The 21413-nt window shown below is 49.8% G+C and overlaps 8 protein-coding genes across 8 annotated transcripts; 4 read left to right on the top strand and 4 right to left on the bottom strand.

The window, feature by feature from the left end:
• Positions 1-69: 69 nt before the first annotated feature.
• CI109_104132 (uncharacterized protein) lies at positions 70-1955 on the bottom strand (the record flags this gene model as incomplete). Its single annotated transcript, XM_032004121.1, has 12 exons — positions 70-84; positions 163-308; positions 395-425; positions 488-495; positions 559-639; positions 716-868; positions 938-972; positions 1073-1156; positions 1238-1336; positions 1399-1515; positions 1606-1640; positions 1749-1955. The coding sequence occupies 12 exons, from the start codon at positions 1953-1955 to the stop codon at positions 70-72; spliced, it is 1011 nt and encodes a 336-aa protein (XP_031861723.1).
• Positions 1956-2413: 458 nt separating this feature from the next.
• Positions 2414-4131, top strand: CI109_104131 (urate oxidase; the record flags this gene model as incomplete). Its single annotated transcript, XM_032004122.1, has 9 exons — positions 2414-2450; positions 2599-2673; positions 2827-2898; positions 2964-2981; positions 3105-3241; positions 3320-3455; positions 3514-3576; positions 3648-3924; positions 4011-4131. The coding sequence occupies 9 exons, from the start codon at positions 2414-2416 to the stop codon at positions 4129-4131; spliced, it is 936 nt and encodes a 311-aa protein (XP_031861724.1).
• Positions 4132-5050: 919 nt separating this feature from the next.
• Positions 5051-7117, top strand: CI109_104130 (uncharacterized protein; the record flags this gene model as incomplete). Its single annotated transcript, XM_032004123.1, has 7 exons — positions 5051-5084; positions 5172-5193; positions 5334-5479; positions 5738-6597; positions 6665-6774; positions 6831-6904; positions 6999-7117. 7 exons carry the CDS (start codon positions 5051-5053, stop codon positions 7115-7117), a joined length of 1365 nt encoding a protein of 454 aa, XP_031861725.1.
• Positions 7118-7431: 314 nt separating this feature from the next.
• On the bottom strand, positions 7432-8117 carry CI109_104129 (uncharacterized protein; the record flags this gene model as incomplete). Its single annotated transcript, XM_032004124.1, has 2 exons — positions 7432-7815; positions 7926-8117. The coding sequence occupies 2 exons, from the start codon at positions 8115-8117 to the stop codon at positions 7432-7434; spliced, it is 576 nt and encodes a 191-aa protein (XP_031861726.1).
• A 318-nt stretch (positions 8118-8435) lies between these two features.
• Positions 8436-12107, top strand: CI109_104128 (uncharacterized protein; the record flags this gene model as incomplete). The annotated part of the gene is made up of 7 exons (XM_032004125.1): positions 8436-9070; positions 9125-9189; positions 9245-9727; positions 9786-9869; positions 9936-10811; positions 10872-11001; positions 11066-12107. 7 exons carry the CDS (start codon positions 8436-8438, stop codon positions 12105-12107), a joined length of 3315 nt encoding a protein of 1104 aa, XP_031861727.1.
• A 1531-nt stretch (positions 12108-13638) lies between these two features.
• CI109_104127 (uncharacterized protein) lies at positions 13639-14184 on the top strand (the record flags this gene model as incomplete). Its single annotated transcript, XM_032004126.1, has 2 exons — positions 13639-13857; positions 13936-14184. The coding sequence occupies 2 exons, from the start codon at positions 13639-13641 to the stop codon at positions 14182-14184; spliced, it is 468 nt and encodes a 155-aa protein (XP_031861728.1).
• A 328-nt stretch (positions 14185-14512) lies between these two features.
• On the bottom strand, positions 14513-17219 carry CI109_104126 (uncharacterized protein; the record flags this gene model as incomplete). The annotated part of the gene is made up of 4 exons (XM_032004127.2): positions 14513-14753; positions 14863-15118; positions 15270-15361; positions 15544-17219. The coding sequence occupies 4 exons, from the start codon at positions 17217-17219 to the stop codon at positions 14513-14515; spliced, it is 2265 nt and encodes a 754-aa protein (XP_031861729.2).
• Positions 17220-17531: 312 nt separating this feature from the next.
• CI109_104125 (uncharacterized protein) lies at positions 17532-20948 on the bottom strand (the record flags this gene model as incomplete). The annotated part of the gene is made up of 8 exons (XM_032004128.1): positions 17532-17573; positions 17676-18249; positions 18308-18617; positions 18677-18943; positions 19004-19443; positions 19505-19545; positions 19605-20044; positions 20108-20948. The coding sequence occupies 8 exons, from the start codon at positions 20946-20948 to the stop codon at positions 17532-17534; spliced, it is 2955 nt and encodes a 984-aa protein (XP_031861730.1).
• Between the last annotated feature and the right edge of the window lie 465 nt (positions 20949-21413).

Genomic DNA, 21413 nt, shown 5'->3' with positions numbered 1-21413 from the left:
GCACGATTGTTGTACAATACATGATCATCACAGCATATATGTAACATTCACTCTATGCCCAACAGCACTTTACTTCTTCTCGTACTGTACACCAGCACATAAATATCGTCAGCGACAATCCTCCTACACTGTGCGGCTCCACGTCGAAATCGACTGGCTCACCTCGTAAAATCCCTGTCCACTCTTCCTGCCCAGCTTACCCTCCTTCACCAGCTTCTCCAACATAGGTATAGGCTCGACAAGCTCTTTGGAGATCTGACCAGAGGCTGCTTTGTCTCGCCATCCCTGGGAGATGTACGATGTGGTGTCTGCGGTAATAAGAACAGTCGTTAGTGCAAATACCAGAAGTCACGACAAGCAGAGTTGTACGAGTGGATACAGGCTTCCAACTCACCTAAACCGACGAAGTCAAGAAGCTTGAATGGCTAGTATATTCAGAGATGCGTCAATTGTTACTCAATGATTATCTTCAATGCAAGAAACTTACACCCATGGCTATTCATATCGAGCAAGGTCAGCTATCGGTCACGAACGTTCGATCCGTGCAGCTACACTCACGATAGCCCGCCCCTAGCTCCATTGCCGTATCCACATCTCCCGGAGTCGCATCGCCTCTTTCCACCATTCTAATCGCCTCCACTAAGTACGCGTGTAGGTCAGTACCAGTTCTCACTCCTCAGGTATGTGTAATTGAGGCTTTTTGCGCAAAGCTTACACAAGTAGGGCACCAGCAGCCTGTTGACGATAAATCCCGGCGTATCGTTACACGTTACGGGGGCTTTCCTCATCTGCACAGTCACTTCACGTAGCGCCTCATACGTTTCTTGAGATGTCTTGGAAGTTTTGATGATCTCAACGAGCTTCATCGCTATTGTTTTGAGTCAGCTTGTGGCGACTCGCTGTCTCCGGCCAGCCGGGATGATGCGGTACGACGCACCTGGAACAGGATTAAAGAAGTGAAGTCCTGCAAACCTGACAATGTCAAGCACATCAGCAGGTGTATAGTGATCGTCACAGATAGCCAGTGTCGTTGCCCTATAACAAGCACTGGCCAGCTAATATGCGCACTCACTTCTCTTGTCTCTCGGCTCCGCACGATTCTGCGATCTCCGTGACGGATAACGACGAAGTGTTGGTAGCGAAGATACATTCGGCCCTGAGTTGTCACACGTATGATTAGTTTGACGTCGCTCTCAGAGTATCGTTCAAAGTCCAACGGAAATTGAAAGTCTCTCACTTCGCCTTTGTGTCAAGGAACTTGAACAAATCGCGTTTGACTTTCAAACTCTCGATAATAGCCTCGACAACCAGATCGGAATCTTCGACGGCTTTCGACCTATCACCTGTGTCAGCTTATAGTCTTCTTCAGCATTGGGACGCTCACGAAAGCTGACTCACGCATCGGTAGTAGTCTCGATGTTCTTCATCACGTTTGCGGTGAATCCCTCGATATCGTCCGGTGAGGACTTTTTGGCTATGCGCGAGAGGGATTTGGAGATGATCTTGAGGCCGTTCCTACGCAGCGCGAGTCAGCATGATCCATGGTCAGTTCATTTTGAGCCTCTAATGACGCGGTAGCGTCTGCAAAGATACAACTGAACTCACTCCAAGGCTTTGTCTGTCACGTCGCTGAGCACGACCTGCAACGGAGATCAGATCCAGTGTAAGTCTCTCGCTATATCAACCTCCCTTGAAAGCAGGAGTCAAGGACTAGCGAGATATGACCCATACGTGATGAGAAGACACACCTTTAGACCATTCTGTGCCCCTACTTGAGCAATACCAGCACCCATCAATCCTGCTCCGAACACCGTCACTTTCTGCACCTTCTTCGTCGGCACGCTCGTCGATAAATGTCGTTGGACATTCGTGATACGGTTCGCTGCGACGATGTTGACGTTGGACTTTGAAGACATGGCAATTGCTCGAGCTCTTGAGAGAGTGGATAAGAGCATGATCGTAGACTAATTGTATTGTATTGAAGGTAGCAGGAGTGAGTATGAGAGTAGAGGGAGAGAGAGTCTACTGACCAGACGAGAAAGAAAGCAATACGAGGTTTACTTACGTGAATCAGATTCCCGCTTATACAAAGTTCCGGTTCAACTTCATACACTTCACCGTGGGAAAGTGAGAGTATCAGAGATAGCTGCACCGTGCGAAAGTGGTCCCACGTGGTTGCTATCTACGGTATCCCGATTCTACCGGCATATCTGGAACAACAGGTGCCGATATCGTCGGGAGAGCAAAGTGAGTGAGAGAGAGATGGGACGCTGAGATAAACAGATATATAGGTTGAATAGACAACATGGATGCACCTTCTTGATCATCAAAGACTCCAGACTTGCTTCGCATCCATTCTCGATCATCCCACCGTTTCCTACTCCTCAAAGATACTGAAAAGCCTTCTGTCACAATGTCTGAACCTGGTTATCTCTCCGCAGCGCGATATGGTCAGTCATCTCTCCCCATCATGGCCTTATCTACAATCGAACCGCCCCAGCTATATTCGGAGATCACAGCTATTCTAAAGCAAGATGATAACGCTGCATGGACGTAGATTGTCCGGTATCTTATGCTGATATTACTACTCTGTCACAGGCAAAGATCTCGTCAAGGTCTGTCGAGTAGTCCGAGACGGGACACAACACCATGTCGTCGAGTATGTGATCCGAGGTGAGTCTCATTGTTACTTCTTTCATTCCGCGTCTCTACAATCCATCCAATATGAGTTTGATTTGGACTCTGGCATTGGCGCTTTCTATCTGCTGTCCATCACACCGTTAGGTCTGACGAAAAGAGCTCAAGCTGATATTTGCACTGCCATAGTCCTCCTCGAAGGAGAGATCGAAACTTCGTACACGGAGGCTGACAACAGCGTCGTGGTCGCTACTGACACGAGTGAGTGAGGAAGCTATTTCCTTCCAAAGTAAGGTCTCAATGCTAACCCGCTGTCGGTGTCATAGTGAAGAACACATGTCATGGTATGTTCAATTGATTTCTTATCGTTACTGTCTTCACACCTCGCCCTTTCACGAAACCTATCTCTCTCCTATTCCTCTCGCTCAGCGGTGCCGGGACGATAGCTTATCGGTACATGCTTGCAGTGTTCGCCAAGACCTCTCCACATGTCCTTGATCCACCTATGTTCGCGCTTCATCTCGGTCTTCACTTTGTCAACAAGTACGACCACATCAAGAAGTCCTTTATCGATATCATCTCACTGAAATGGAGTCGAATTAGCGTGGGTTGATGTACCTCATCTTTCGATTGATGAGTCGTGACGTTTGTTTGTTTTGTGTTGATGAGTTAATTCGTGCAGGTCGACGGACAACCGCACAAGTGGTCTTTCGTGCGAGATGGGGACGAGAAAGGTCTTGTGGAGTTGGCCGTGGATGCGACCAAGGGTGTTGACGCAGTTACCGCTGACCTTAAAGTCGGATTGAAGGATCTGCTTGGTGAGCAGCTAGCATGTCCACCGTGCGGCCTGCAGCTAATCGCGAATTGGTGATTTAGTGCTCAAGACTGGTGGATCCTCATTTGAAAAGTTCCACCGGGACGAGTTCACCACTCTTCCTGGTATGTTATACGGCTTTCGTCAAGCTACGTAGAGGTCAAGACTGATATCAGTTGCATTGCCCGTTTTACAGAGGTCGCCGACCGACTCTTCTCCACCTCTGTCGCCCTGACTGCCACCGTCACTCTTCCTCCCAACACCCCTCTTACCATTGATAACCTCACCTCCATCGCTAAGGAGCTCGATTTCCCCACTATGACAAGTCTGATCCGAAAAGATGTGCTGGACACATTCGCAACGGATGAGAGCGCAAGTGTGCAAGCAACGCTGTATTTGACTCTGCAGAACATCCTAAAGTCATGTCCTGCGATCAAGGATGCGTCGATGGCATTGCCCAACAAGCATTATATGTGAGTGAGGTCTGCGCCAGCACGCATACAACATGCAAGAAGAGAACATAAGCCTACAACGAATACTGATGAGTCTCCACCTGCAGTGCAATCAACCTCAAGCCTTTCGGCCTCGATAATGGATCGACATACGAAGGCGGAGCCGAGGTGTTCCACCCTACAGCCGATCCCAGTGGTCTCATCACAGCGACTGTGACCAGGAAGTAAGAGTAAAGCATTGAGCTACAAGCAGCGAAACTGTCCCTATTTAGAGGATTTGGAGCAGGTATCTTTCGAATGCGTGTATAGCGAAGTCCGTAGTTGTTTTTGTTTTGGGTAGACTGCGCAATAAATAGATGTTATCTTCTCCTGTCTTCTCTTGCAAAGGAGTACGAGGTCCATGCTTGGCGAATCCCATGTTGTCTATTCTCGCTTCTCGCAATGAGCCAAGTCTTTCTTGGTACATGCATGATCTAATATTACTTGAGGGTTAGTCGTGCTTCCAAGACAAATAGCCATAATGTCAACATCATGATGACGGGTGGTTGATTGTTTTGGTGCATCATCTAAGGGGGTAAGGATCGGCCTGGCCTAAGGCTGTGCTGCGGAGATGTGTGCCTCGGTTTGCCTCAACTTTTCGATTGACACAGAGTACAACAACGCTGCAGGAGCAAACTTCGAATCATCCCGCTCAACACCACACCGAGCATAGCAATCCAACTAGCTGGTCACCTCTGCAGGACGAGAGGAACAACGCAATCACACATTTGACCAGCGCGGTTCTGCAAGTGGAGAAGGGTGAAAAGCCAATTAATGAGGAAAACGGGGCTTGCTTTGCTGTGCGTCGCGCGTTTCGTCACCGAAAAGAAAACTCAAATTCACCTTTTCACCCTCATCCTTCAACTCATCCTTCACTTCATTCTTTTGTATCCAACTAAATCATAACATTCTTGTATACCATACATATCAGTGTAGTATAGTCAAACATATCCACTCCTTCGTCATCATCCCGCTACCCTCTCTTCTCTTCCCGCTTCCACATTAGAAAAGAGTCTGGTCGACCTGACCCGATCGGTCTGAGCGAGCGCGTCGCGCTTTGATCGCATCGCATCGCGGAGTTGAAGGATAGTAGACAACAAGAGGCAAGATGTTGTATCTGACAGCAGACAAGTTCCCAGTCTGTAAGTGTGCTTCACCATGGTCTGACATCGTTACGCAGCCTGAAGGGGATGAGGTGCTGATCGCGTGGGTATGTTAATTCATTATAGTTGTTCCTTTCGGTGTCATTGGGTGAGTCCCTTGATCCTCTCCTGTATATCATCCTGCATGACCATCGCTATGTCGCTCGACCTCCTATAGACCCTCCCGATTTCCACCATTACTCGTGACTCGTATGGGATAATGAACTAGTGGGCTGACCCCCACCCCAGATTCTACCGATACCTATGGTATATCATCCGATTACTGGCGAGAGCGGCTTATCGACCAATCCCTTTACCTGAGAACCCAACATATGTCGCCAATGAGGACGTGACGATCATCGTTCCGACTATCGATGCAGGAGAGGAGTTCAGAGGTGAGTCTGACGCGGTGATTGGCTTTGTGTTTCGGATAGCATCGAAGTCTAGTGTCGAGGAGTGGGAGTGAGGAGGCATTCTGGCTAGTGCTGGTTGAACGCAACCGTCGCTGTGTGCAGCGCCAGGCTAGCTAGGCGTTTGCTTGTCGCTCAGGCGACACTATGCTGTAGAAATGGCTGGTTGTGTGGTTCAGTTTCCGCTTGATTAGTGTTATGTGCAACGCTGAGAACCTAACTGACATACTTTGCACCCACCAGAGGCCGCGTTTTCATGGCTCGAAGGGTCACCGAAGGAGATCATTATCGTGACGGAAGAGAGGATGAGAGGTCCTTTACAAGAGCTCGCCGACTCGGTTGATCCCAGTCGTATTCGAGTTCTTACGGTTCCTTTCGCCAATAAACGATTACAAATGGCTCACGGTATCCGAAATACCACCACCGATATCATTGTCTTTGCCGACGACGATGCGATCTGGCCTCCTACCCTTCTTCCTTACACTCTGGCATGTTTCGAAGATCAACAAGTTGGTGGAGTCGGCACGAGTCAAAGAGTTCAGCCTTGTGGAGACCGGATGACTGTCTGGGAAGTTCTCGCTGCGTTCCGATTGACTATCCGAAATATCGAGATTGCCTCTTCTACACATATCGACGGTGGTATCCCTTGTTTGTCAGGTCGAACGGCTGCGTATCGAACGATGATTTTGAAGGATCCAGACTTTCTACATGGTTTCACCAACGACTTATGGTTGGGCAAATATCATCTCAATTCCGGTGACGACAAATTCCTCACGCGATGGATGGTCTCCCACGGATGGAATACCTACGTTCAGGTCTGTAAGGAGGCGGAATTGCTCTCGACAATGAAACCGAATTGGCGATTCTTGAAACAGGTTTTGAGATGGACGAGAAATACCTGGAGATCAGATTTCAGGTCCATCTTCACAGAAAGATATGTCTGGACTAAACATCCTTATGTGGCCTATACGATGATCGACAAATTTATCAACCCTTTGACATTGCTCGTGGGACCGGTGTTGGTCATCTACCTGATTGTGAAGAGTACGAAGGAGGTGGACGATGGTGGTTATCATTTGCCGGCGTGGAATATCATTGTCTCGGTGAGTGATCAGCTTTGTCTCCTTCGTTCTCGGCAAGATTTATAGCTGATGTTGGATATTGCTGTAGTACGGTATCTGGCTCATGGTCACAAGAACGGCCAAGCTCTTACCGCATTTGTGGTATCGACCGTCGCACATAATCTACGTTCCCGCGTGGATCCTCTTCGGTTACTACTTGTGAGCTGGGTGGAGCTCATCCTTAGAGTCACAGAGCTGATCACATCGCTTCACAGTGCCATCATGAAGCTCTACGCTCTGTTCACTCTGCATGAGACTGGATGGGGTACGCGTGCCGGTATCGGAGATCGTGAGTTACTTCGATCCTCTGCCCTTCTCATCGTCTTTGCGAACACGTTCCCTTCCTGTTTGCCGATACACGATGCTAACCTTCGCATTCTTAGCCGCCACTGCCACTGCCGCGCAAGAGAAGAAGGGCGAGCCAGGTCTCGGCCCCAATTCTGGCGACGCGAGAGTAGGAGTGTATGACGTTGAGATGGCAGGAAGACCCCGGAAGGGATAGACGAGGACGTGTTGAAACTCAGACGGACGATTATAGAGGGCGAGTCAACGTAGGCCGGTGGGTAAATCAGAGTGATTGAGATGGGTTACGAACATTATATACGATACGTAGGCACGTTATACGTTATTTTACGGATTGGACACGTTGAATGTATGGACCATGTGCATATGACGAGACGGGTGGTCGACGGTTCAAATCTCTTCGCAGGTAGATAGGACGATCAGATGGGATGACAATGGATTGTCCTGACGAGGGAGTTCCATGCGATTATATATACAATTTACATACAAACATAAGTCTGTCCTTGTTGTAGGCTATATCTCAGCACCACTCCAATGGGAGACCATCTCCATAATACCGGCAAATCTCTCCCTCTCACCATCACTCAACGCATCTCCATCGTCCTCACCACGTTTTATCTTACTCAGAGATAATCCTACAACGACACCTCTTCTTGATAATCCGGAAGTTTCCAAAGCCCAGAAGATGAGGGTAGCAATTTGACTGACGTACAGCTCGTGCAGAGTCTGGTTAGGTGGAGAGCCGAGTAAGGGGGTAAGAGTGAGAGAAGGTGGAGGGGAAGGAAGGATGGAGAGGATTTGGTAGGTTGATGAGGGGTCTGCGGTGGAGCTAGGGGTGGAAGTAGCTGGACGAGGTGGAGGTGGGAGTGGAGTGTGGGGTGGGAGGGATGCTTGGGTCTGCAGGGAGAGAAAGAAATCGATCAGCTTGGACCGGACCGGATGAATGAACAAAAGTCAAGGATGTGCTAGCGATGGCCAAATGGCATTCAGCTTGAAGAGGGACTCACCAAACACCCAACTTTCCCATTCTGAGTCACTATCACTAATATCCGATCATCGAAGGTCTGTATTAACAATTCCGTCTCGATACCACAGATAGGTTGTCGGAGTTGGAACGAAGGGATAGGTGGGGTGTCGAGTGATAGGGATGAGATGGAAGGGGGTTCTACAGGGTGAGATTCTTCGAGTAATGATGACATTGAATCTGTTCTGTCTTGCTCTGCTTAGCGTAGTCTTGCTGCCGGTGTACGTGTGATAGTCTCGCAACTGGAGAGATAGAGGTAGGACTTTGTTATGTTGATAGAACGAATATGCTTCGGTGCGTCAGTCTGTACGAGCGAGGGCGAGGGAAATATATCGTGACGTGGAAGGTAATGCTCCTCCACTTTTGACAATTGCCTGCAACAACACTTTCTTCCTTTCTCCTTTGTCTGACCTCTTTGACAACGGCGACTCGCCAATCATCCTCACTTACGCAAGCGACTTGTCTTCAGTGAGCCCGGGATGAAGCCGACAAGATGACAGACCACACTCCCACCGAAGCGCTCAAATCTCTTCGAGCGATACTGCGTACTGCCAATCTATCACTCGATGACCTATCCTTCCATCTCTCCTCTACGACCTCTGCACTGTACATACACCCAACGTCAATACCGCCAACACATATCCCTCAGTCCGACATACAAGCGATCGGACGATATCTCCCTTCTATTCAAGCTCAGATACTGAGTGATATTGTGCCTACCTTCCTTGGAGCACTTGACTCAAGTTCCGAAGCATCGCTAAGGAATCTGTTTGTCCCGTCTAAATCTGTCGATACGTTGTCTGTGAGAAGGGCAATAGCTCTCACTTCATATCTCAACCTACCTACATATCTCAACAACCCCTCGCCGAACGACGGTCAAGCTCTACCGACTACATCAAGATCGTTTCTTCTGTTAATACTAGAAGGCTTGACGAAAGAATATGGTATCGATGATCTCTACTATGCCACTTTTACGGCTAGCAACGAGAAGGGAGAGGGGTTGAAAACTCTCCAGTGGGAAGATTCGGTCCGAAGTGTAGTGGGCATACCAGCGAAAGCAGCGAATGCGGTAGGGAGATGGAAGAGTGACGGTGCAAACGATGATTTACCGGAAGGATTGATACCAAAGTGAGTTTCGAGATGCTCGAACAGTAGTGGAGAAGTGTGCTCATGATGCGTTAGGGTTTACTTCGATCGCCTAGCTAATCGACTCGAAGGACTCATGTATGAGCTGTCGCAAGAATCAGGTATGTGGTACTTCGAACAACGGCTGGTCGGGAGAAATTGCTGATTTTCCTGCAGGTGACGTGTCCGCTTTACAACTGGTCATCGAGAAATTGGCTGCAATCGGACTTCTCACACCTCGACCGAGTCTCAACCCATCTCCGACCCCATCCCTACTCCCTGCTCTTCTACCTCCGTTACTCGCCCACCTACATCCCAGTCCATCTTCTCCAATCCCGCCGTATCCTGCTACCTTCCTTCCGTCTGTCTTTCTACCGCTCCCATCGTCTACACTTGCGACTTTCGTGGACTCCGTTGTCCAGCATCTCACCTTGCAGCTTGTCGACGGGCTACTCGAGCCAGATCTACCGGATCAACGAATCAAGCGAGCTGTACAAGTGCTCGAAATGATGATTGGGTCACCAAAGGTTGGCAGTGAAGCATGGGCAGCGGTGATGCGGAGTGTATTGGGGAACAAGCAAAGTCTGAGGTTGAGCGATAACAGACAGGAAGCGAGAAATAGGTTGATCGCTGGCTGGGTGGCGCTAGGCGGGGAGAGCTGTGAGTGATTCCCTTAAGCTGTAGATGTGCGATGAAACACTGACACTGTTGCATGCAGCTGCCAAGGCGTTCATTGAAGCGATCATTGAAGCGTGGTCTGATCCCAAATATGTCAAGTTCACCCTGTATGCCCAACAATTGAGTATGTCCTTTGGTTCCCCTTTGCCTACTGATTCTATGCTGATCTGATCCAATCGTATTTTTTTAGATCTGACACATACACTACTTCTTGCACTTTCCCTCATCCAACCATTTTCACCATGGCTTGTCGCTATGTCGCATCGAAGTCGCTTGATCCTCGCTTTCCAATCGTACCTGTCTCATTCCGATCCATCTATACGAAGACTGGGCATGCTAGTTGCCGAGGTCTTGAGCGAACTTACGATCGAAGAGACAGAAGAAGAAACACCCCGATCCCAAACACAAGAAGAAATCGAGGCGCTGAAGAAAGGGCTTGAAGTCGACGAAAATGGAGAGGAAGATGTACCGAAGCAGGGGAAAGCGAGCAAGGTGAAACGATTGAAGTTTAGAGGCTTGTGGGATGGAATCGGGGAAGGGAAAGAGGAATGTAGATGGCTGCGAAGGGTGGTAGGGACACAAGATGGTCGTGCGGTTCTTGATGACGAGTGGGAAGGCTGGTTGCTCGGTTGGCACGAAACACATGCCACAACCCCTTCACCTTCGACGGAGATCCCTGCTCCTGCATCGAGACCAACAGAATCGCAATCGCGTGGTCGGACGTCTGTGCCGAGAAAGAAGGCAGCGAAGGAATCGAAGCCCAAGGTGAATCCTAAGATCGTCATGCTGGATCCGGATCAACTCGATGACCCATTAGAAGGATACGCCTCCGACTCACCTTCTTCTTCTCGCTCACCTTCGCCCACCCCATCGTATCTCGAAGAAGTAGCGGCAGACCCTTCGCTTGCCCTTGATGCTGCGGACAAGAAGAAGGTGTCGAGACCTGTGTATGTTCCGCAACTGTTTGCGTTGTTGAAGGGGAGGGAGAAGCCAGAATACATTGAGATGGGATTGAAATGGGGTGAGGGGCTGGTGCGTGCAAAGAGGGAGTTTGGGACGGAGCTGGGTGAGTCTGAGACCCATGGCGATCTGGTTCCTGAGTGTACAAGCTGATACTTGCGAGTAGCGGAGAACTCGGTGTCTGTTACCCTTATGGCTCTGGGACTGAACGATCCGTTCAACATTGAAGGCTTTGAGGAGAAGCGGCAAGGTTTAATGAATGCGCTTGTTGCCTGTTCACCGAAGGATGTCGCGCCGTAAGTTGAGCTGGTCGAGTGAAATCGCGCAGAGTGACCGTCAGACTGACCTCTTCCGTTGCAGATTCCTGTGTGAGCAATATTTCAACACCCAATACTCCCTCCAGCAAAAATCGGTGATTCTCACTGCGCTAGCGATGGGCGCTCGAGAATTAGCGGGAATGTCTGTACCTCTAGCACCGACGACGAATCGTCGTATCGATTTTCCGACGAAAACCCTCCCACCAAGTCTACATCAGAAGTACATCAGCGCGGCTGATCTACCCAAGGGCTTGATCGAAGGTTCCGAACGAGGTCAGCTTGACGAAGCGATAGATGGTGTCCGGAATCTCCTCCTCAGTAAGGGTGCGAGAAAAGGCGAAGAAAGCGTGCCAGAAATTGCAAGGGAAAAACGACTTCGCGTCTCGGCAACACGACGGACCATGGTCGCAGAAGTAGGTTCTATGACAGCTCAACAGATGTCCTTGTCCAATTCTACGGCCAATCGACCGGTGGTTCCATTCAAAGATATCGCGGCGGAATACTTTATGATGCCATTGATCAATCGATTCTGGCAACATTTCCAAGATTCGTCGACACGCGAATCTCGTGCGATCACAAGCGGAACGAGATATCGTGGTGCAGGAACGGGTATGATTCTCTCCCCAATGGCATTAGAGAAATTCCTCATGACGTTGTCGTTGTTATTACATGCGGCAAGATATTCGCCCATGTTCCTTGCGATCCTGTGTCCCGAAACGTTAGAGTTGGCCGTGACCATCGGCGCAAGACATCCATCAAGGACGGAAGACGATCCTCTCTCCTCACAAGGAGGTTCTACCACCGAGGCGTCTGTCGTAGGCGCAGCTTTGGAATTGTGCTTAGTAGCTCTGGACGGATCGTTCGATCTGGATTCTGGAAGGACGTTGGCCTTGGATAAACCTGCCTTGCTTATGGGTGTGGGAGAATGGGCAACGACAGTCTTCAAACTTGAAGAAGTAGGAGGAGAAGTCGCAGGTGGACAAGGTGGGAAGAGGGAGGGCAGGGTGAAAGCAGGCGCAGCGGGTGTGGTATTGAAAGTCGGGGAAATAGCGGAGAAGTGGGGACATATGGGTTTGAGATTCTGAATTGCCCTTTGTCGGACACGATGATGAGCGAGAAGGTCATTTTTAGATCATACCAAGCATACATGTATACCTGTTTTTATGTCATTGTTCTCGAATGGCGAAGTGTTTGGCAACCTGATTAGATACGCAATTTCTACAGTCGGTGTATTAATATGACCGGCAGGGTAGGATATTCTTCACCAACACGGCGAGACAACATCCGGACTAGCGGCTGGGTGTGCTAAGTTATGAGGATACCTCTCTGACTATCCTCCTCGAAGGAAGATCTGTCTCTGGCAGCCCACACGGCAAGTGACTCTGCTGTGGGTTTTGCTGCAGGTCCAAAAGTAGATCAAGTCACTTGTTTCAGCTTCGCAGTGTCCGGACCACGGGGGGGATGGCGGACGCAACTGTGTACTTGAATACTCGTACTGTAAATTGTCGTTGACCAATCAGATTAGCAACGACTTTCATTGCGTCTGGCTTCGTATCGATACAGTATCACAACTTACAGTCATGACTGACTACAAAAACCTTCTCATACTCGGCGCAGGTCTGGCGGGTATCAAACCTGTCCAAGGTCTCGAAAAGAGACAGGGTAACAAAGTGATCAACTGATTATACTGACCTGGGCACGGTGCTTCAGTGAATGAACAGGAGTATGCGTATTGGCCCCTGGCTTCATGTAGAGCAGCCACTGTTCCAGGTACGTTTGACGGTACAACACCTTACTGGTGATAAGGAGGGTTGGCTGATGAGAGACACGCGCCTTGTTGCATTCGTCCTACAGGGTGGGAAACGAAATTGGTTGGCAATGTGAACAACATGTTCCCTCCAGAATCACATCATGTTGTCCTTTCCGGAACGAAGGTGATAGAGTTGGGATTGCACTCTGTCAAGATCGACAAGGAACGACTTGAGTTCGGGTTTGAAATTCCCTTCAAGTACATAGTATACGCTCCGGTGAGTCCGGCTACTATTCCAGTACTCGGGCAGGGGATCGACCGCTGATACGAGCTCCCTTCTTCCGTCCTCTGTCGGGCGTGGCGTATGATTCAACCTATCCATTCCCTTTTCGACCGTATGATCATTGTAAAAGTACGCAAGAAATCCAGGCGAAGCTCAGAAACTTCCAAGATGGAATCAAGAACGCGCAGGATATACTCGTCGTTGGAGGCGGAGCATCAGGGATTGAATTCGCGGGAGAGATTGCTGCGCAATACAGAGGGACAAACAAGCAAATCACGGCGAGCCCAAATGACCAGAATATCCCATTCTCGATCTTTGATTAGGTCATCGGATTGACGCGGTAGGTCTCTCGTTTGTAGCTCGCTCATAAAGGAGTTTTGCCGCTGGTCACGACCGGATGGAAAGAGAGAGTGGCGATGAAGGTCAGAGATTAACTCGTCAATCTAGGTGTCAAATTAGAGGCGGACGTCACGGTCGATACCAAAGGCTTGACCTCCGGACCCGTCGAAATGCAAGCGTTCGATCTTGGGAATGGAAGATCTGTTACAGGTACGGTACATTGATCTGAGCCAGTAACACGACGATGGGTTTGGACTTCGCTGAAACGATGGTACTTACTCTAGCCGACTTTCTGATAGTGGCGACTGGTGGTCAACCCCGAACAGACCTGATGCGAGTGTTCAAACCCGAATTCCTGGACGAAAAGGGTTCTGTTAAAGTCAAGTCGACATTACAAATTCAAACACCTGACAATGGTTCCCTCGATCATTTCTTCGTGGCAGGTGACGCCAACAACGCAGACGTGAGTGATCAACTCTCCTTACAATACTTGTAGTATTACCAATGAGCTGACAGATCACTCCCTGCCATGTGATCATAGCCGACCAAACAAGCTGCTTGGGCAGATCTTCATGGTCCGGTCATCGCAGCCAATATCGTATCAATGATCAATGGTCAACGTCCAGCCAAACATTATTCTTCTGGAACTTTATTGGGTGGATTCGCGATAGGTCCGAAAGGCGGTGCGTCTCAGATTTATCGGGGGTTGACCTTTGGAGAATGGTTCATGACTTGGATCAAATCAAAAATGTCGTATACGGACGAGTTTCAAGAGTTTTGGAAGAGGTAGTAGCTCAGAATCAGTGGGATAGACGTTATTGGGTCCAGCAGCTCCATCGGAGTCGTTTCCCTCTGGAGTCAACAGTGCCACGGGCTTAGTCATCTGATACTGTACTTGAGGTCATGATTGTGCATAATCACTGTCTCCGCCAGAGTAAGGACTCTGGTATGGGGTCCGCCTCTGAAAGGGTATATGGAGCGTTCATTGGCATTGAGATGTATGCAAAGTATCCCTCACCTCAACCACAGTTCCCGATGATCCACACTGCCTTCATTCCACAACAACAGCTCCTACAACGAACATTGGACGTCTATGACCGAACAATCTACCAAACCAGCTAATCCGCTCCATCATCGTATCCATCCCTTCTTCGACTGGGCGCCACCACCTTCTTCCCGCCACTCTTCCCACCTTTACCAGATGTATAACTACTAACCTGTCTCTCATCGTCATCCTCATGGTCCCAACCTTTTCCATCTCGTTGTCGTCCCTTGGTGTTCGAGAGATATGCCCATCGAGAACGATATATCGATCGGAGAATGAACCATATCAAAGGCGAAAGGAGGAGAAAAATTGCCCTGTGCATGGAAGTACAGTACATCCAACAACATGAACGATCAGTTTGGTGTCCAAACGTTACTGGACAATGCTACAATATCGAACTTGAGGGTATCACTCCAAACTCACAGTTTGTATCCCAATTCACCGTCTGCTTCACTTTCACTGACCCAAGCCACCAGCACACAGCTCAAAAGCGCAAGTGCCACACTTGAAAGAGTCATGATCCTCTCGAACCATACTAAACTTCTTAGACGTCGCTGTCTTAATTTTGACGAAAGTGATTTTTGCGATTCGAGGTCTGGAGGTGTGCAGCAGGTTTGAAAGGGGGAGTGACGGATGAAGATGTATACGTAGAGTAGGAGGAGAAGGTGAATGATGGCGACTGTCAATGAACAACGTCATGGGAGATGATCAGCACAATTTACAGTCAGCCGAGGCACCTGAGAGTGAAACCGTCAGGGTGGAAGATAATCACAATAGAGCGTATGAATGATCACATTGGAGATAGAGAACGAAGGGAAAGCTTAACTCACATATCCCAAAGATTAGGAACAAGATGGGCAAGGAGAAAGATGGCCATGCGCCGATTGCTGGACCGGTATAGAGAACAGCGGTGGCGCATTCCCTGTGAATGAAGGAGAAAGATGTCAGCTTTGTGTACGTGATACGAGTCAGCTATCTCTGCTGTTGTTGATGGACAAAACCCATGACACCCATTCTGTCAAATAGGAATCTTTCGACCCATCCGCAAAGTAGGGGTCTCGTCCGCTATTACAGAGTCGGACAGAGAACGTTCTGGCCACTCACCCTGTCCCACCACCACTTCCAACCTCACACCACCCCAATCCACCCCACTCTTTCTCATCCAACTGTACCGTCCACACACCCACTTCCGCCCCTGCACCGATACCCAACCCCGCCAGACCCATTGCCAAAGCAAGTAGATACGGCGATTTCCTGACTATCCATCTCCAAAATGTCATCCACCATCGTCCGAATCGTGGCATACGGCCTTTATTACAACATCCATTAGGACAACAATGCGACCATATAGGCGGTCGTTTGAGATACGATTTGTGCAGTTCGAGTTGTCTTTCTTTCCATGAAGTAGTCTTTCTTCCGCTACTGGATGTCTGGGGGACGTGGGGTGTCAAGGGAATATCACTCTCTGAATTTTCTGATTCGTATGTTGGTGGTTTACGGTTGTGCTTTCGATCATTGTCGGAGTCGAGACGGCGTGAGGATTTGTCAGGTGGCTTGGGACGATTTGGACCCCTTGAAGACGGTGTGTTACGTAGCGATCCTCCTTCGTTACCTCGGGTCCGAGAGTTTGTAGTTGCAGGTGATGATCGATCAGTGCGATTCTTAGGTGGCTGAGACCGTTTTGGAGTTTCGTCCCCTGACGAAGTGAGATCGCTATCGCTATCGCTATCTTCCTCCGATTGCGAGCTGTCATCAGACTCAACCCGAGTGGATTGTCGTAGTGGTGTCTGTCTCGTTGGTCTCGGTCCGTTATTGGCAGGTGGTTGAGGATCCCTCGTTCTCCGAGCAGAGAGTCTTACTTTGTCATCGGACACAGAAGTTGAGGAATGTTGTCTTCTCCCCTGGGTGGATATCGTCTGAGACGAAGTTGACCCCGGACCAGCCGAGCTATCGGCTTCCCCGCCAGGTCGACGCCTGTCACCGGGTGTACGTCTTCCCGTCCTATCATTTACGGCGTTCCGACTTGGTGGTTGGCGACCCCCATCTCTCGTAGCCGACATGCCATCGGTAGGTCTCCTTCTGTCTGATTTGGTAGCCTCCCCATCATCATCCAATATTATCCTCTCTTCCCTCTCCAGATTTTCACCTGCACGGCCCCTCGACGTTGTCATACCTTGGCTTTCCTCGGCCGGTCTATCCCGTGTTGCTGAAGGACTAGCTCGTTGTCCGCCTATAGTCCTTCTTGGTTCCTTCCTCCCAGAAGCAGGGGCCAGCGCCTGTTCTTGAGTACCACTCCGCACCACATCCCTTCTCGCGTTCCGAGCCTCATCCAGCGGCTGTCTTGATGCGTCCCTGATTAGCGCACCGTCTATATCCATCTCCCCTCCCCTTGTATGATCAGAACCACCACCTCGAGCAGGAGCCTGCGTCCTTGGTTGTTCCGATACGGGAGGTTCATTCCTCCTCGTCGGTACAGAGCGTGATGCGCTATCTGAACTGTGTTCTGAGCCAGAAGAAGTCTCTTCCTCTCCGGAATTAGTCTCTGTCTCTGTTTCCAGCTCCGTGTCCGATTCCGATTCCGTCTCAGGTGATGTCTGTCTTGGTTTTTGACGAGAGTTGACGGGTGCTCGTGGTTGAGACATCTTCAACGATGACCCCAGATTGTTGTAACTACGCCTCCGAACCGACCGGCAAAACACTCGAATAGCTCTAAAGCAAAGTATACAACCACGTCTTACATCAGATGTGAGTGACTGGAGGGTGTAAGAGGTACACACCATAATGTGTTTCAGGGCAATCGTCACTCCTTTGCATCAAACTTGCTGGACAGTCAGATAAATTAGCCTCCTTTCGAGTGTCCCATATCCAAAGTGAAAGGATGGTCAGGTTGAAGCGTCCCCGTAACAAGTATACTACGATAAGTAGGCGAGAATCGCATTATGCCTGAATCGATTGTTTCGAACTGATACCGGATCATCGAGTACATGTCGACACAGTATAATGTTACATCCCAATGTTGTCTAATGAATCCCACGTTGCCGTCATGTAATGACTCCACCTGCTCTACATTGATGATATTGCAGGCTAAGCTCTCAGTCGGAATGGTCATCACTGCAGTCCGAAGCCGAATCGTCCTGTGTCACGAGCCAAAGTCAGCGTTAACATTTATGCGAGTGTTTTCTGCCTGATCTATCCCCCTCATACCACATCTCGAGGATAACAGACAAGGAACTCACCTGTCCGAAGAATGCAAAAGCTTTCGCTTTCCCCTCTCCAGCTTTATGCGCACTTGGCGAACGTCCTCTGCCCTGATGATTAGTCTCTCCTTCAGCCGCATGGTGATGATGATGGTGATGGTGATGATGAACGTGTCCTTGTGTGGCACTTCTCCCTTCTCGCGGAGTTTGCTGGTCAATCATCGAATTCGCCATGCTGTTGGAATCAGAGGTTGACCTTTCCGCTTCGCTCTCTTCGCCCTCTCTAACGGCTGGGGAAGGGATATTAGATCGGCCGGGTGGTATCAAGTGATGATGACCATTAACCCTTGATTCGCTACCATCGCCACGGATGTTGTCCCTTTGCCCATTCTCGTTCTCCTTCTCGCGAATCTCAGCAGCAGCAAGCGCTTCGACCAGATGTCGCTGAGAGAGAGGCGGAGGGCCTTGATAAGGTGTTGCGAAGCGATTCGGTGTTTCAAGACCGCTCTTGTGAGTTGGGATCAAGGAGTGACGTTTCTGAAGTGGCGGAGGCTTGGGCGGAGCTGCGGGTTCTATCGGCGGAGAAGCTGGTTCACTCTCACCACCCGATTTGCTATGATCGTTCTGAGTCAGCATTGTCAACAGCTCCAGGTGCCGCAGTGGTAACTCACTCATCAATGTCAAATTGCTCGTCTTCCTCATCCTCGTCCTCTTCGTCGTCTTCCTCAGTCTCGTCTTCCTCCTTCACACCTTTTGCAATCTTTGCGTCACCCCCACTCGACTTTTTGGTCAAAGTCTTCTTCCCCGTTGATTTGTTGGGCGGCTCGCTTTCCTCTTCGACGACGACAAACGACTTCTGCTTCTCCCTCTCGTTCCATCGTAGTGTTCTCGAGATGGAAGCAAACCAGTCCGTGGAGGCTTTGTCTGCGCAGACGGTCGGGAAGGGGTATTTGGAGGCGGTGACCTTGATATGGTCTCCCTCTGTGAAACAAAGTCAGCTAATCAGATTACTCGCGTGGAAGAGAATCAGCTGCACCCACGTTTCAGCTCCACTCGACCTCGACCATCGAAACTTGCCCAGGCAGTGCTTCTCGAGTTGTAAGGCACGCATATTCTCAATTCCATGCTATCTGGCAGCAACATTGGTCTGAACGAAAGTGTGTGAGGACAGATAGGCGTGATGAGCAGCGCTGGGATTTGAGGATGAACCAAAGACCCTCCTGCTGACAAGGAGTATGCTGTGGATCCGGTTGGAGTCGAAACGGTTAAACCGTCTGCCTGAACTGTTGTGAGGTGATGCTCATCACCTGCGTGAGTGTCAGCTGGAGATGTCATGCAAGGCTTCCTTCGAGGTACTTAACACTCACCGAACAGCTCCAGTAAGCTGACATAGGGACTAGGTCCCCTGTCCACAACCAGATCGTTCAATACCTCGAACTGTTCCACCGCTCTGGTGGAGAAACACATGATCTCCTTGTCCTTTCCCTCACTCTCTGAGGCGCCAGATGTCGGAGGCGGGCCTTCCAAACTCTCCCAACCACCTTTGTCAACATGACTCATCAAGATCTCCCCACCAGGCTTCTTGATTGCTTTCCGTTTCTTTCCACCTTTTCCGTTCATTGTCATCTCCGCTTCTTCTGGTGCTATCGCTCGGTAGACAGTACATGTGAAACGCATACGAAGATTGACGCGAATACCGTCGTCAACAACTTTGTCCATCGTTTGTTTGTATTGGGCGAAATCAAAGTTGGTAAGGAATCCAAGCGATCCGAGTGCAAATGGAAGGACGGGTGGTACGATACGTTGGCTATGTCACACCAATATCAGACTCCATGTCCGCGAGTCAGGTGGAAAGAGCTGTAACTCACAAGAGCCAAGAAGTGAACAAGACCGTTCCATCTCCACCAAGCTATAAAAGGACGCGTCAGGTTTCGTTTCGATTGCTAGTGAATCACACCTCGTACTCACAGTAACAACGAAGTCAAACAGATGAGGCGAGTTCGAACACATCTCGCTTGTCCAATATCTCAATTGGCCTTCATCCTTGTTCCTTCTTGCAAACTCGCCCATGCTAGCTGTTGAGGGGTACGCCGATAACGTCGCGAGGGTACTGACCGAAGCCGAAGATGACGACCTGCGCCGCGTGATCGGCTGGAAGAGGTTAGGGTAGTCTCGTTGCATTCCTGCCGCGTCAAAACGCTTCGACGTTCGAAGTTGAGCGTCCACATACACGACCATCCCTCTATCGCGTGACTCCTGGTGAGATCGATGATTCCCATCTGGCGTAGCAGCGGGTCGTTTTTGCATGAGGTACAGAGCGAGTTCTCGTGTGAGTTTGATCAGTCTGTTGTCCCTCGCCTTGGTAACGATCAAGACGTGTTGGATCTTTGATCTGACTCTGGTACGACCTGGAGCGCACATCCAACGTTAGCGAGTCGGCTAGGATTGGGGGCAAAGTTCGCTCCGCTCACCAAGTTCCTTGCTCATCTCTCTCACACCCTGTGCTGTCTCTGCTAATTGTCTCGTGAGACTGCCACCCTCCTCCTCCTCATCCACCAGATCCGCGTCCAAAATAGCACTCCCAGTTGATCTCTGTCTCGTATGGCCATTGAGACTCGACTGATCCGAGTCGTATCCGCTAAAGGACGAATCTTTCAAAATCGGTGAAGTGAATTTGGATCCGGTACCTGTTGGACTGCCAGGATGCGAGCCAGATGGGGACGGGGTGACTGAAGGGGTTTGGATCGTAGCGTGATGATTGTGTACGTGATTGGATGGTTTGTGGTACGTAGGAGGTCGAACTGGTTTTGTCGCATTTCCTGAGTGATGCGTAGATATCTGTGGTCGATGAGTCGCTGTGGAGGTGGTGGATCCAGCGGAGACGGAGGATGGTCCACTTGTTGATGCTTTCTTATTTAACCAGTCCTGTAAAGATCCATGTCTATCCAGGTGAGAGTGGATGAAGCATGGCGAACTCTGAGCGGGATTCATCGCGGTTGTAGGCGCAGACGTCATCGCTGCGCCAGCACCCCTGCTCTGTCCAGGTGGTGGTATCGCTGCTGAAGGAGGGGGAGGGGTCGAAACGAGGGGGTTGGTGAATGATATCGAAGTCTGTCTGTTGTCGGGAGAGACGGATTGGACCTTTGATAATGGTGATGGAGGAGGTGGATTCCGTATCCGCGAGCTAGTCGGGACGTTGATAGCAGGAGTTGTGCTGGTAGTGCTGAGCGGAGTGGGTGTCCGTGTTGACGATGAGGAAGGGGATGCCGGACGAATCGTCTCGTTCTTGGACATGTCCGAAGAACCGACCATGCTGTCACTCTGATTGTGTTCGAGCAAAGGTGAACGTGTGTACGTTGGTAGGTGTGTGATTGTTTCCGCTGAGTGGATTTGCCGTCAATGTGGACAGAGTACTCTCCTGCACTTGGCGATCTATCCCTGGTCAATTCGCTGTCCTGATCTGTTAATTGAAGACAGAGTCTGAAGCGCAGGACAAAACGCTAGGGAAGGTCGAAGCTACTGAACACTCCAGATACAATCATCAGTATCAAGATCGACTCATCGTCCATCTACGTGGTTCCATCCTTTCAAGATGAACAACGACTCACGTTCTACTCTCCCGGCAGCCGAAACACTGGTCAAGCTGCTCTGTAACTGCTATCCTTTCAAGAGCTTCTGTCTTAGTGGATCTGTCTGGTTTGATGTGTAGTATTGGTTTGGCAATGCTACAGTATTTCACTCCGCCGTAATTCACGCTGTGAGACGCACAGGAACCTC

The sequence above is a fragment of the Kwoniella shandongensis genome, chromosome 7, assembly GCF_008629635.2.
Source record: "Kwoniella shandongensis chromosome 7, complete sequence".
Taxonomy (NCBI): Eukaryota; Fungi; Basidiomycota; class Tremellomycetes; order Tremellales; family Cryptococcaceae; genus Kwoniella; species Kwoniella shandongensis.
The sequence above is the reverse complement of the archived record's forward strand: the minus strand, read 5'-3'. Positions and strand labels throughout refer to the sequence as shown.